The sequence below is a fragment of the Lepisma saccharinum genome, chromosome 1 (assembly GCF_977018435.1).
Source record: "Lepisma saccharinum chromosome 1, izLepSacc3.1, whole genome shotgun sequence".
Classification (NCBI taxonomy): domain Eukaryota; kingdom Metazoa; phylum Arthropoda; class Insecta; order Zygentoma; family Lepismatidae; genus Lepisma; species Lepisma saccharinum.
In genome coordinates, this window is record NC_139229.1 from 171,959,220 (window position 1) to 171,975,141 (window position 15,922).

General features: G+C 39.8%; 1 protein-coding gene across 1 annotated transcript in view; it reads right to left on the reverse strand.

Moving 5' to 3' along the window:
• Window positions 1-13,787, reverse strand: part of LOC146003964 (atrial natriuretic peptide receptor 1) — a 1,164,278-nt gene extending 1,150,491 nt beyond the window's left edge. The window contains exon 1 of the mRNA XM_083142500.1: window positions 13,458-13,787. Within this exon, the coding sequence (XP_082998626.1) occupies window positions 13,458-13,746 (289 nt within the window). The 5' untranslated portion in view covers window positions 13,747-13,787. The remainder of the gene's footprint in view (window positions 1-13,457) is intronic.
• Between the last annotated feature and the right edge of the window lie 2,135 nt (window positions 13,788-15,922).

The following is a 15,922-nucleotide window of genomic DNA, read 5'->3' on the forward strand; positions in this document are numbered from 1 at the left end:
CTTTCGAGTAAGTTAAAAAAGGATATTTTCATATTCTCAAGGAGCTTCCTGCTATTCATTTACGTAAATAACCAAATAACATGGTAGCTAGTGTTGCCAGAACAAGGTCACTGTCATTTTTCTGCTCTGGAGTTTTTGGATACGATGGCTTCTCTCGGCAGAGGTTAAGGGCGTTCAGTCCTTGGGCTGTTTTCGAAGGATAGATTCTGGATTGTACTTTTAAACTTGGCCTTCATAAAGGTCTATATGTGTGTATATCGTGTGGTGATACCCACTGCTTATCAAGCCTGCTGTTAACGTTCATTTCAAGTACCTTAATTTCATTATCAGAACTCCGCATTTTAAAGAATTTTCTTATTTCCTTCTCGCAGAGCCTCCTTGATGGCGTCGTGGTAACATCTTCACCTTGTATCGAGTCCCGTGTTCATACCCGATTGAGGAACATGGTGGTTCGGATCCCACTTTAAACTGTAGTTCCAGTCCCGATGTGCATGAAGGGCACTTAAAAACTATGTATATATTTTCTCATTACCGTAAATATTTTATACAAATCATAATATGGTCTTCCATAATATGTTATTTGTCATTGTGTGTGAACGAAATTACGTGCTTGGAGAACACTATTTTAAATATAAAATTTGACGTTTACGAATACTTTTTTACACGCACTGTAGCCTATATGTACATAATTTCTTAACTGTTGTTACTTTTTACTGTGGACCCCTAGCAAAAGGTTATTTCCCACCCTGTATGTAACAATCTCTCTTTGCCGACAAAGAGTCGTAGAATAAAATCGCCATTGTCAAGGCTTTTGATTGTAGAAACCAAGCACACAAAGCTCCCTTTACTATAAACTGAGCGAACGAAACAAAAGAAGAAAAGAAAACAGTCACATAACGTTCTGGATACAAGCAGTGTAACGAAGATAGTGAAAGCGCTTTAATCTAATCACACCCAGGGAATGTTTACGTTGGGACCGTTCGCACACATTTTGAGCGCCAGAAGCGGGCATTTCCCTAAACTCCCAAGTCGACGCTTCACATCCTCCCCTTTCCTTTCCCCTCTTCTACACACCTCTCTTGCAGTTAGTAGAATACTCGAGAAGAGCATTCCATGCTCACATTTGCTGCTGCTCCCCTCTCTCTCTCTCTCTCTCTCCGTGCCACTCTTTATCAGCTCCCCCTTTATCTCACACAATCTTCATCTCTTTCTGCCCTCCCCCTTCTCTTTCGCTGTGTGCATGTTCGCTTGCTCAAAGCTCACTAAAATGTTGAGTTGACATGAACTTAGTTCCACTCCAAGCAGAGATGGAATTGCCAATCTTGTACAAAGATTATATCAGCAAGTACCTACTTAAAATTGGAATAAATATCAGATGCAGAAAACTGGCTGAATTTTTATCCATAGTTATCGAAAAGAATGATTTTTACCCCAAGTGTCTGAGTAACAGCCGAGTTGACCAAATTTCATTAATTTTTGAAACAGCAAAAGTTGTGTGTGCCTAAACAAAAAAAAATGTTATCTGAGCACATAGTTATTTTGATATGTCAATATTTTAGAGCAAATATTTATTGAATTGAATTCTTGTTTTTAGTCCAGATAGGTTAATCGGGACTTGACCTACAGTTTAAAGTGGGATCCGAACTACTGTACAATGTACCTACACCAGGTGTCGAACCCGAGACTCCTTGATTACAAGGCGACGACGTTACCACTACGTCATCAGGCAGGACCCCAGAGCAAATATTTAGTAAATGGATATAGTATAATTGAAAAGGAACACTCCTACGTCCCGTACTCTCCTTAGCTGTATTTTAGACTCCATTATCAACTTTCACCAGTAGGAAGTCAATGAAACGCCGATTTTTGAAATAGTTTTATCTCTATATGTGCCATGTTTCATTTTATGTTTATCCTAAGACGAACATGAAATTAATTATTAATTAATATTAATCAATACTCTGAACAAAACTTAATTGCTGCAATGCTCAAGCAGCATCGCTATCGGCTTAGTCCTAGTCCTTTCACTTCACATGTCGAGCTGTAAATTACATGGTGTAATTTGCATTTAAAATTCAGTAAATAATGCATTTTGCATTTGATAGAGAAACAATATCTAATAGAAATAGAAAAATGCTGTCAAACAATGGGTTTATTGATTCGAGAAAACCGGGGGAAAAGCTGACAATTACCCAAAAAACATTACTTAACGATCTGTCTATTCCCTTCAAGGGCTGTCGAGACACGGGTTAACATTCTGTAAAACGAAGGCATCAAATGCCCTCTTCAGCTCCTTGAGTTATTTTTGCTACCAGCATGATGTCATCCAGGAGCTTACTTTTATTAGAAAGTTAAAAACTCATCCTTCTCAATCCTCTAATCAACAGAATAAACACGATAAGAGCATAGACATGTGATAAGCATATCCACGATGACAGCCCTTGTATAATGTAAACATGTAGGTACAAGATCAGCGGAAGGGTGTGCAAGAGCAAATGCATAGAATTTCACAAATCAACTTTCGGTTCAGATAATGTGATTGATTTGTGAGAAATGTTGCAAAGTATACAAAACGATAAAAAAAATTGCTGCAAATAGGTAGAAGTGTCTGTCTTACAAGTTTCTGTAATTTTAACCTTCCGTTGCTTTAGGCAAGAAGAGTAGGCAGAGTGGACAATTTACCTAGTAATATTCATGCATCCAACTGTACTTAAGTAATAACGAAAATGGAAATCCATTTAAAATATTCAACAAAATTTTAATTTCGAGGCAACAATATAGTATTCCACAATTTCTACCAATAATCGTAGAAGTCAAACAGCATAATCGCACCTAGTTCAGGTTTGTAAAAGCTAAAAAGGTTTTTGCCTTTTCACTTTGTAACGCTACGATGAAAAATGCTTTAGAACAGAAAAATTTTCAACAATTCAAACCTTACACTCTTTCGAACTTGTGCAGGGGAAATGTTTTTCAAAACCAATTAGACTCAATTCAAAGCCAATAGTGAGTTTAACTCTAAAAGTTCTTTAAACTCTATTACCGTCTGAACTAGAAGTTTCTTGCACTCGCCTTAGATTCAATTCACCAGACGCAGAAATTAACCACTGAACTACATTTAAGTGGCCTAATTGAAAACGATTGTTGACCGTTACTTGATTTAAAATAACCTATGCAGGGAAAGAAGTGAGTTGAATTTCAATTGGTTAAGATTATTTTAATTTCAAGTAGCAATGATTGCTTTCCTTTGACTAGTTGTTTCAAGTAGACACGGTAGAAGTTACTCGGCCCACTTAATATCAAAGTGGCCAGCTCCTATAAATACTTCAACGGTATAGATGCAGCAATAAAACTCACTTGTGTAATTCTGAAACAGCTAAGAATATAAATTTCTACTCAATGTTGTCCGATTGAACTATAAATTCCATGGCCACAGAGTTCAACCTAATCTGAAGTCACTTTAGAATAATAATAAAATATCAATATGTGGAAATTGTTGTCACTTTGTAACGCTTTAGACTGGTAAGGATATGTCCGGTTGGCTCTAGTTATAAGTTGATCACCCTATGCAATATAGCTACTATATAAATTACAGACAATTGTATCATTTCACATTTCCAGTGATTGCAGCACATAATGTAAATAACCAAAAGCACAGGCTTCCAAATTATTCATGCGTAAGTTCTAAAGCGCATGAATAGGTAATACAGGTGTCAGGGTTAGATTAAAATTAGAATTTAATTCTAGAATGAAGTGAGCTAGTCGCATTGTTTTCTGATTACCTACTCTCAGCAAGAAAGTTTAAAAAAGACCTGATAAGTTTATCACTGCAGATAAGAATAATCCAGGGAAAAAAACACTTGATAATGTACAAACAAAAATAGCATGGTGATACGTTTAGTCAGTTTTCAGTTCTGCAGCGATCATTTCCTCGTACGACGTTCATGATAATCACTTTCCTCTACTTATTTATTCCATACTATTTGTAATGCTGAAGAGTGAGTGACTGATTTATAGAGGATTAGATCGTGTCGACATACGGACTCGCTACCAAACGTTTCGATATCACGTCACAGTCTGCACGTGAGTGTCCCTTCATCACACCATTCATAGTCGCGACGTAAAGAACGATTAAGTACAAATTAACTATGTATTCTGAGAACAATGTGATTAATATACGAGTTAATCTAAAACATTACGGTTCACCAAGTTTATTGTTATAGCTATATTAAGTTTCATTCACCTGTAATTCGAAACCAGGGCCCTTACTTTAACTGGTGGACTTCATTTATATTATACTTTTTCGTGTTTTACGTCGCGAGGATGAATGATGATCAGATGGAATGATGATGGAACATCCATGCCTTGTCTGGAACACTAACCTGGAACGTTCGTAGCAAAACCGTCAGTCGACCAAGCAACGAGTTCTACCAACAATTTTGTGGTGGTAGAGCTGTGGTTCTAATGTTAGATAGAGATGTATAACAATTTATCATGATTAAAGTAGTGAAAGTGAGTAGATTAAAAATTTTGGTTTCAGAGCTCTCAAGAAGTTCCGTATTGTTCGACTCAATTAATTGTCTTTATTGGTGGGCGAGGTTCAGCAAATGATGGTCTACCACCTAAACCCTTACTGTTTTGAACTTCTAGGACAAAATCTCTCGACATGAGACTACTTTCAACAGAAGAGTATTGACAAGTGCACGTTCACAAAACTTTTCGTAAACATATTAGACAAAAGAAAGCTCAGAAGCGTCTGATCTTACTTGACGCAAATGGGCTGAAAATTTACAACGTTTGTAATGCCAAAAGCACTCGCAAAGTAGGTATTTCTGCAGCTATTACTAGAGTTTAAAAGAAGCTGCACCCCAAAACCACTTCCGGCCCCGCCGATGGCGCAGTGGTTACGTCGTCGCCTTGTAACCAAGTGGTCCCGGGTTCAATACCCTTTAGAGGTACAGGTACATAGTGACTCGGATTCCACTTCGAACTGTAGGTCCGGTTCCGATTAGCCTAAAGCCCCGTTTCCATTACCACAAATTTGCCGCGCAACATGACGTGGGGCATGCAACGCGGCATGTGTCAAGCATTTGTTGAAATGGAAACTGTCTGCACATGACGCGGCGCAAGTGCCGGGGACAAAATTGCCCCAAACGATTTTGACGCACAACATGCGCCGCGGACAATGGAAACAGCCTGCAGCAAGTTCCTTGGGCACGGGCATGCGCACTAGAGTAGAAACAGACGACGGAACGACAACCACGTGCTCGCTGTTCGGACTGAAACGGCGTCACGACACAACGTCCTGTTATTTGAGTGTAGGTGTTGTAGTTGGTTGTGTAGTTGTACGTGAGTGTTTGTGGACCATATGGAGTGGTAGTAAAGTAGTAAAACTTATAGAGCAATATGAACAGGATCAGTGTTGTGGAATGTCACCAGTACCGCCTGCCATAACCATAAAACTCGCCAAAGCTATATTGTCCATCTTTACACAAGTTAAATCACCATCAAATTATTACAATACAAGAGAAAAACAATGAACTACTCTAAAGCACTGCACACGCTACACTTCGGTCCTGCACTCCAGTGTTGTTGCGGGCGTATCTTGCAGAAGTAGTTTTGAATTGGAAACAGTGCACTAAATGACGCGCAACATGCGCCGGCGCATGTTGCGCGTCATGAGTCTGGAACTTGTCAGAATGGAAACTAGGCTTAACTGTTCATAAAGCGGACACAAAACAAAACACACACTGTCACTTTCAATTTATTTCCCCAGTGCTGAAAATTGGTCTCAAATCAGCCGCGAGAAGAAACGATCTGGAGGGGGAAATGCAACTTTTGTAATGATCCCTAGCAGAAGTAGTAATGCAAGACTTCGCCTTCATATTTTCTCAACAAAAGACGACAAATGTCAGTCTTTCCGTCGCTCTACCCTTTATATACCCGTCGGCATCAAACAACACTGTCGTCTGAATCTTCAAATTCCCCTGTATGGAAAGGAAAGAAGGTACTAGGCGAAATAGAAGCATAACTTATACAAAGGCACTGTTTTCTTCTATGCCTGGGTAAAATTTACCTCCAAACAAGTACTTAAGACTTAAGCCTCAAAAATGTCCGAAAACAATATTGAACAGGAAAACGTGCACATTAGTACTAGCGATCTTCGTGACGCGAACAACTTTCCCAAGCTTAACAGCTCTTCGACGTGCTCCAGTTTCGAACCTTTAATAATAACGAGAGAGCAAACTTCGTTCAAAATAGTAGTCAGCGATAGCGTTTTTATCATTTTATCATATCCAGTTATCTGGATACGCTGTTGCTTCTGTCAAACCGCGCTCGGGAAAACTCCTGCTCGAAAAACAAGCAATATATTTGAAAACGTTCTGCCCAAAGAAAATAGATGGGAGGGTACCAAGGGCATTGTTTGTAACAACTTAGACGAGACCGAGTCTAGCTGAAATGGGATCGAGACAGACGTTTAGAAAATTAGGACCGAAACTTGCTCTTAAGGATGGTATCGAAATGAGACTTGGCATATTATCGATCACATCTCGAAATTACACGAGTCTCCCTCGCCTCTGGTTTAAGAGCCTTTCTCAATCTCGGTCTGGTATTCTATGATTTGTTCAATAGGAATTTGTGTATATATTATTGCGGGACCGGAACTTTCAATTCAAAATCGAGACGAGAACTAAAAGGCTTCCTTATTCACGACACAAGATAAGAGAGTGCTGAGTTCCGTCGCGCCTCGGTACCACCATCTCCAGCCGAAAGTGTTTCATTCGTATGCAATATTTCAGTGACGTGCACTGAGGAGTAGCTAGTCTAGCAGAGATAGATCAATAAATCTCACGTCTCTAATTATTTTCAAATCACAATATTTATTATCTTGAAGCCTCAGTTCATATGCAACATTTCCTTCCACGCGTTTCTCGCCCCTCGATGTGATCAGCTGGCAAGGCTGAATACCCTAGCTGGCTCTTCTTCCGCCTTACCCGATCCAGGTATAGACATCCGCCCGAAGGGAAGGGGAAGTTTTCTGCCTCTACGTCCCTTGCCCCTCGCCCCCCGCTCCCATGGTTGAAAGCCCGTGGTTTCAGGTCCTCCAGTCTATCTCCTATAGGACAGATAGGGGATTGGTTTCCCTTCGATTCCTTTGTAAATCCTCTAAAGAACTAAGGGTAAATTTTCTGCAGTACTTATGTTCTCTGTATTTACACAACCTTTTAAACGTTGTACTATATGTATGTATAATATGGGATGTAGTTTTATTTGTATATGAATGGGAACGTACGTATATTATGTGCAGACAAAAGTGTTATGGTTTCTTTCTTTTTTTTCAAATATGGAATATATAATGATTAAATAACAAATATTTGCTCACGCTCTTTCTCGCTCTCGTTTTAGTAGTGTTTTATTTAAATATGCTAATAATTTGGCCTCCAATAAAACATATGGGTAAGCTAAACAGTCATAAATACGGATGTATTAATTCGGTCAAGAAAGCGCGCGTTCTAATTGTTGTTGTTGGTTTGGTTTATTTTACTTCACCTTTCTGCCACATTTGGTTATCGCGAAAATGAGGATGAATGATGATATAATGAAATTGATTAAGGGACCTCACAAAGAACAATTCAGGCCGGGATTCGAACCCGTGACGAGCGCGTATTCTTGTTCCTATGTGTTGTACTCTGCAGTGAATAATGAAATAATTTGGAATGTAAAATGTATCCCAGAACTCAAAAAGCCAAATGAATATCATTGAAGAAAGTATAAAAAAGTGTATTTTGTTACCTGTTCATCCCCTCTAATATATTTAATTTTTGCCACCTTCCATCACTTTTTCTAGCTGTATAGATTTAATCGCGATAAGTAGCTAATGAGCTTATGGAAGTCACGAGGGGCAATCATAAACAGAGAACTCCGGACTCCTGATTTTACAGTGCCCTGCAGATGCACTGGGAGGAAATTATTTGTATTTTCTTTTTCCTTTCTTTAGCGTTGTTTTTCCATCACTTTACCTAAATTCTGCCACGACGATGAACGTTGATTAAATTAAACGGATGAAAAGTGGTTACAAAGGAACACTCATGCACAGGCCAGGGCTCGAGCCCGGATCCTTCAGTAACGAGATCGTGAGATGAAGAAATTAGGGAATCAAGCAATGCAATTTTTTTGGAAAAACGTTAATCATATGCACATATGGTGTTTCAAAAATCCAATTGAAATTTACGTACCACTGAGTAAATACGCAGTTTGCTTTACCGATACCCAAGTATCCGAATAGTTAGAGTTTTCCACTCATCCTTGTTGTCGGCCGACCTCCGTGGGGGAAGTGCAAGTGGTTCCGGATCGGTACCCGGTGGAGGCACATAGTGGTTTGGATCCCACTTTAAACTGTGTGTCCAGTCCCGATTAGCTTTTATGTACATAAAGTGGACTTAAACACTAAATCAACCAACCGTGGGGGGAGTGGTTATCATTGCACGCTATGACACCAGGAGTTCCGGGTTCGAACCTCGACCACGGCATGGGAGTTTTTTTGTGTTTGTCTCTTCATTAATTCTATTGTACCATCTTCGCGATTAACCAAATGTGACAGCGACGCTAAGTAGCATAAATCAAATCATTGATTGATTGTTTCAATTGGTTTGTTTTACTTCGCTTTCCTTCCACTTTTGGCTAATCGTCAAGATGGTACGATAAAATTGATGAAGGGACAAACACAAATAACGTCCATGTCCAGGTCGGGGTTCGAACCCGGAATCTCTGGCTTAATAGTCAAATCAACATGTTTTGGATTTTCGAAAGTGGGTGGGATTAACACCTGCTTCTTTTCAGTAGTCCTTCCTCATTTTGCAATCCTTTCCTTTCTTTGACGTTCTATTTTTAGGAATACTGGGCCCTAAAGGGGGAGGGGGATTATGCCCACAACAACCTCCCTTGGACACGCCACTGATAGCTACCCCAAGTGTCGACATCACCGCACGTCACTGCAATATTTACTGTATATCTACATGGTGAGTCAAAAGACTGCTTTTTTCAATTTTTATAATTTAGTGTCGCTTTTCTGCCACTTTTGGCTAATCGCGACAATCAGGATGAGTGATGATATGGAGAATATAATGAAGGGACTCACCCCTCTCAGGCCGGGATTCGCACCAGGGACCCCACATATCCCAAATGCCTGTGAGTGGTTACTGCAAGGATACTTATGGGTTGAAACAATCCTACCCAGAAGTGTACGTGACTATACAACGCACACAATGGCCATAGTCGCATGGTCAATAGTTTACAGGTCATGAGACATGCTTTCAACACTGGTTGTTTCTCAATGACCACGGTGGTACAGTCAACCGTATAGAGCACTATTTTCATTATTTTTTTATTCCACATCCTGTGTTGTTTTAAGGGTTGTAATTCTGTTGAGGAAAGGCAGATGTCGTCCTCTGCCTATTGGCGTTATTGATTGATTTGATGTTTTAAGTCCACTTTATGCACTGTAAGGCTAATCGGGACTAGACCTACAGTTTAAAGTGGAATTCGAACAACTGTGTACCTCCACCGAGTATCGAACCTGGGAACCCTTGATTATAAGGCAACGACACTAACACACTATTGCGTTATTGTTTCATATCATGATTATCATATTGTCAAAAATAGACTGAATGAAAATGGTAGTTTTTGATTGATTTCGTTTATTCTTCTATGCATTTCTGCCACTTGTGACTAATCGCGAAGATGAGGACGATATGGTGAAATTTATGAAGGGGCACTCACAAAGAACACCCATGCCCAGACCGGGATTCGAACCCGGACCCCTAGTGTCGTAGAGTGCTCTGCTAAACACTCCGCCACGAAGGCCGGCGATAATTGTAGTGGACAATTCGCCTCTATTTATTTTGCCGTTGAGTGCACAACTTTTGATGTATCCGCGCATGGCAACTTCGGAAGTTGATCACGAGGAATTTGCAGTACCCCATTCTGCTGATTATTGTATGTGCAGCCGTTTTCCCCAGTCACATTGCACCCAATGGTGTCGATTAGTGGGGCGTGGAGAGCAGTCCCCCCCCACTTTTTGCCACTTTTGCCCCAACACTATGCTAAACCTTACGTACCAAACGAAAATGAACTGTATTTGCCCCTCTGGTAACTTGCCCCCCCCCCTCAGTTTTGGAACCCAATCGCCGACACTGTGTGCAACTAAGAAAGGCGGTACAAGGAAGAGTTCCAAAAAGAATAGGGGAGAGTAGGCAAGGTTTTCCCATTTTCAGGCGAAAACAAGCTTTTTTTTAACATTTATGGCAAGAATTGAATATAATTGCGAGGAAAATTATTACGTCGAAAGCTGATTTACATGATTGATTGATTCATTTTGTGTTTTATCGAACCGGGACCTCTTTATTACAAGGCGACGACGTTACCACTACGCAATCGGGCAGGCCCTGATTTACAAAATGACCAAGATAAATGGGTCAATATTTAGTGCGACTTTACCACCTTTGGAAGTTTCAGGCAGAGAGTGCTGAAGGAAGTCAACGAACAAACATGTTCCAAAATATTGTTTTCTAGATTATTAACTACAGTACTACTTTTTAGTTTTATTCAGAGTGTCCGAATATTAAAGTGGTTGTGATATCAAGACCAATGTTGTTAAGTTTATTTTCCACTGTTTACTCGTAATTGTTTCACGTTGTGTCATACATCCATAATATTGAATATATTATTTTGTGGCATTCACTTACAGTGTATGTGACATCCCTTAATATGAAAACTTCATATGTGTCCTAATGTATGCGAGTAGCCGTGTATATAGCAGTCAAGTGCACTCAGCAGTCGACTCACCACTTCGCCGCCGAAAGTACCAGGTTTGAGCCGATTTTTTTCTGCGCCAATCCTCCTCAATTAAATTCATCTAATCGTTATTCGTCTTCATTGTCACGATCATTAAAAAGTTTAAAAAGGCGACGTAAAAATTAGCAAGGGCACTGTAAGCTTCATAGCATGTGGAAAAGAAAAACAATAAATACGTATCAGTAAATTGGTACCCTTGACCTTCTGTAGCCCCACTATGTAGTCACTTTGTATGCTTTATTGATTGGGTCCACTTTGTGCACAGTAAGGCTAATCGGGACTGGACCTACAGTTTTAAAGTGGGATCCGAACCACTATGTGACTCCACCTGGTATCGGCCCTTGATTACAAGGTGGCGACGCTACCACTGCGCCATCGGGTAGGCCTTTGTATGCTTTATGAATGTTATGTTTCTTATGAACGTTTGCTGTGAAGTGAAGTACAGTGAAGTAATATGTGTCTTTATGTGATACTATTGGGAAAGCGCTAACTTAAGCTAAATTTTGCGGGGGGCCGTGGGTGGCAAGATCGGCATAAACAATACTTTGTTATGTAAATATACATAAAATGTGACCTTTGCGTGAATTGGGGGGGGGCAGAAAGTGCCTTTTCCCCCGAAGTCTGCACCTATGATTGGGATCAAATGTGTCTGTTACTTGTGGTTTTCGCACCCCGAAACAAATTTTATTTCCTTTAAAACATCAATATCTATTCGTAAAAAAAATTATGACATTCACGAGGTAGAAAGTCAGTCAAAGGCTCCAGTAAAATTGACATTGTCCCAGGTTTTGGGCGTCGCCAGAAATTTTTGTAACGAGGGTTAGGCCATTGATATAAGTTGAATCATAGAAACTATAATTACCGCGGTATACAGTAATAAATATTATAAGCTAATAAAATAAACAACAGTTATTCGCATTTATAAATGGGGAGACTTTGCTGCACGATCCACCACACGAGTGAATTACGAGCATAACAATTTTCCTTTTTCTTTACATTTCATATAGTTAGTGTACCGAAATGCATAGTTATTGTATTTTGTTATAAACTTTTGCATCTCTCGTTCAAGAAAGGGCTTTAAAATTTAGGTGCAAATTTTACTCATAAAGTTTATGTTGTGTTTATCATCTAAAACGATATTTTTTTGGAATTTTGAAAACTGTAGAACCATTCATTCTTTGGATTAAATGGTAGAATATGAAAATATAACTTGGCTCCTGTATCTTTTGCTCAATTTTTTCAATGCAAAACATCCTTTTTGGTCCAAGTTCCTTTTGTTTTATTGCGATTTCATCATGCTACGAATGCAATTTTTACGTGGTTCGATTTCGATGTACATCTGTTAACACATACTCCGGAGTTTTAGCGATTACTTAAGGTCTTGTTCAATATATGCTTTCGTGGTTAGGTTAGGCAGGTTAGGTTTGGTTCCCTTAGCATTGAAATAAAGTCCCTAAATGCCTTCTACTAAGGTTCCGATTCACTCTACATTCATTTCCACGCTTCTACGATATTTACTGTCGCTTGTCGACGGAGAAATCATGTCCATGAGAAGTGCGTAAGGTAATTTTCAAGTTATTTTTTTCAACATAAATAACTTTTTTTAGTCCAAACAGTGCTCATTACTTTAAGGAAGGTTTAAATTTCGTGTGACAATGATTTACAAAATTCTACGACAATTAGTCTTTGTGCTAGGAGAAATCATAAAACAATCGGAACCGTTACCCTAATTTTTTCGTTTCGTCAATTTTTGACATTTGTACTTACGTATCTGCTTCGCGGAACATTCCTGAAGGTGTAGAACATCTAGAAATTGCAAAATAAGTGAAAATAAGGCGTTAGTTTTCGGAATGGAAACTGTCGATTTTCGCGATTTTTTTTTGTTTCACAACCAAATATATATATTCCTGATACTACCACGACACTAAATTTTAACTATGTTTGCCTAACCTAACCTAACCACGTGCCAGTGGTTCGTGGAGCTAGAGTCAATGGTTCGTGGGGCTAGCGCCAATGGTTTGTGGGGCTAGCGTCAATGGTTCGCAATTATTTCCAATTTCTAGATCCTGATACTAACACGACACCAACTTTTAACTATGTTTCCTAACCTAACAGAACTAACCTATCCACGCGCCAATGGTTCGTGGGGCTAGCTATTCTCCGTCGGAGAATTACTTTTCAACAAACAACATGAATTTCAGCTATGAAACATTCCCACATCACACAAAACACCTTCCCGATGTTCGACAATGCTACAGGAACTTATTACGGTAAGTAGTTTCTTCTGTAAAAATAAATAAATGTGTCCGAAGGATAGTAAACTAGTACCAAAATTAGAGGTGTCCGAAGGATAGTAAATTTTTACCCTTTTTTTACTATTATTATTGTTCTTAACAACAAAAGTAGCAAAACTTTCGGCTTTTTGTAACTTGAAATGAACGATGACAATTTTCAGTCGGAGGCGGGGGGGGGGGGAGCGACGGTCACATTCGACTCTCTCTCCCGACGTCCGTGTACCCAGGTCATCTGTATATATAATAATCCCAGTGACGAACTACCGGACGGTATTGCCCAATTCAACACGTGCTAAGAATCGAATGACTCACCTAAGGTAAATTCACACGACGGTCCAAACAGCACGTCCACGTGACCGGCCTTGTATGACTCGACCGCCTGGTACAGTCCGTAAACACTAGAGCACTTGGAGTCTCTGTGGAGGAGGCAGAACTCGAATCCCGGAAGCAGTTCAAGCTCCTCGATCTCTTTCACACCGAGGCACAACGCCGGGGCCACACGGGTCCACGACGCGAGGTACGAGTCGTTGGTCGGGAGCAGCACCAGCGCGTTTATCGTCGCGACGCCCGAACCCGTCGAGTTGCACCAGCACCGAGGCATCAACGACGCCTCGTCCACCTGAGGGCAACTCGATCCCAACACGTTCCTCCCGCCCGCCGCCCTACAAGCCACTAGAGCCAGCAGCAACACTATCACCATCACCACCCAAAGGCAGACTAAAATCGCCCGACTTGCGAGCAACAGGTCTCCGCTCGGTGAAGGCAGAGTTGCCAACTTCGCGATGGTAAATATCATCCTCTCCGCTCTACGGAAATTCCGAGAAAATATCGTCCTAATCTTTCTTACCCTTTCTTAACCATGGTCGTACGTACATTACAGAGATAATGGATAGAGTTCATGCAGAGCAGGCCAAGGATGGCAAAAGTTTCATAGTTAGAATTTTATTGTTACTATTTATTTATTATGAATAATTGATTTTCAATTATAATCAAGAAGTTGGATGCATATAACAATATTATTTTTACATTCAACTTAGAATTGGGCTTTTATTTTTATATTAATTTGTATGTGATATTAGTAACTTTCAAAACCTGTTCAACCAATCTAGTGTTTTCACCGTTTTGAGAGTTGTTCATTTGATTATATAATTGGTACAAAATGTTTACTAAACCAATGGGAGGGGTTTGAACCCCTCATACTCTTGACCTTCTGTACCCCCGCTAGAAAGTGAAAATTCTTGCATGGTTTAAGAAGATTGTTACGAACTTTTTCTCTTGTGCCTGGGACTAACCACGCCAGGGGTCTCGGGTTCGAATCCGAGAATGCGAGTATCTCTTCATCAATTTCATCATATCATCACTCATCCTCATCTTCGCGATTAGCCCAAAGTGGCAGAAATCGACGTAAAATAAACCAAATCAATCAATTGACAAAGGCCAATGAATCTTCGATAAATATTAATTATTTCATATTAAAATGTATCACAAAATTAAGTAAATCAAACAGGAAGAACTGAACAATTACGAAACCAAAATAGAAACGAAGAGTTAGGAGTGTTAGATGTATTGGTGTTAATTTGTTTACTTTGTTAGGTTAGGAGTGCTAAGATCAAAGCTGATAGCAATTTTCGACGTTTTTTATTAGTAGTGCTAAGTTTGGTGGCGGGGGTTTTCGTTTCCACGTGTGTGTAGATTTTTTAAGTGTGCATGCAGCCGGCTTTGGCAAAAAAAAAAAAAAAGACTGGAAAAGTACTCCGAGACAGGAAGTTTTGTACTTATGCGGGCCATACTGTGGGATCGAACATTTCGGTTATTTGTGGTTTTCGCACCCTGAAATACATTTTACGAAACACTGAAATTTATCGATTATAAAAATTCGACGCCATTTTCGAGCGGGTACAGTAGGTAAAGAGCCCCTTCTTACCTTATATTCATGTTATTCTTACGTTGCAGCTTTCTACCTTTTGTGACGATGAAGAACAATGATGAAATGGATGATGGAGCAGGCACAGCTCCATGTGGCCATGTCGAGGTTCAACACCCAAGGTTCGACACAAGAACCACTAATCACTCTGCCACGGAGACACAGAGGGTATGCGCGAACAGCTCTGGTGAGGAAATGGTTTGATTTGATCATTAAAATTATAATTGGCGCGTCAACACTAAACTTATTTCCCCCTTCACTCAATACAAGCACACAAGAACCTTAACAACAAAGAAAAACTGAGGAATCATTGATTGATTCATTTTGTTTAAATAACGTCGCATTTCTGCCACTTTTGGCTACTTACGACAATGGGGATGAAATAATAATAGAACTCTTAACACATCAGGTAGACAAGATGAAGTGCCCAATGCTCGCAATGTCTCCTCATATTTATTCGATATAAAGTTCGTTGTGGTGGTATTGCTGGTAATGCGACGAGATCTCAAAATCGATTAGAGATATTTTCGCTCAGTTGGCAACTTTGTATGGCGAGTGAAGCTAGTATTTGAAAATCGCGATCAGCGGAGCCACGTGCACTGCAGAAATGGAGGAGGGTTTGATTCGTGATTCGTTTGTGGTCATTCAACTTACGTATATTGTGATACCAACAGTAGCGGCTCGTGGTGAACCAACGTGGAGGGGCGATAGGTCACAAATTTGCTCTACTAGTAATGTCAGTTTAAATGACGAATTTTGTATAACAGCCAATGTGATTAGAAATTGATATATTCGTGTTTTCCGAATACCATGTTCTACACGTTTGCACCTGTTGCAATAAGTTAATAATTAG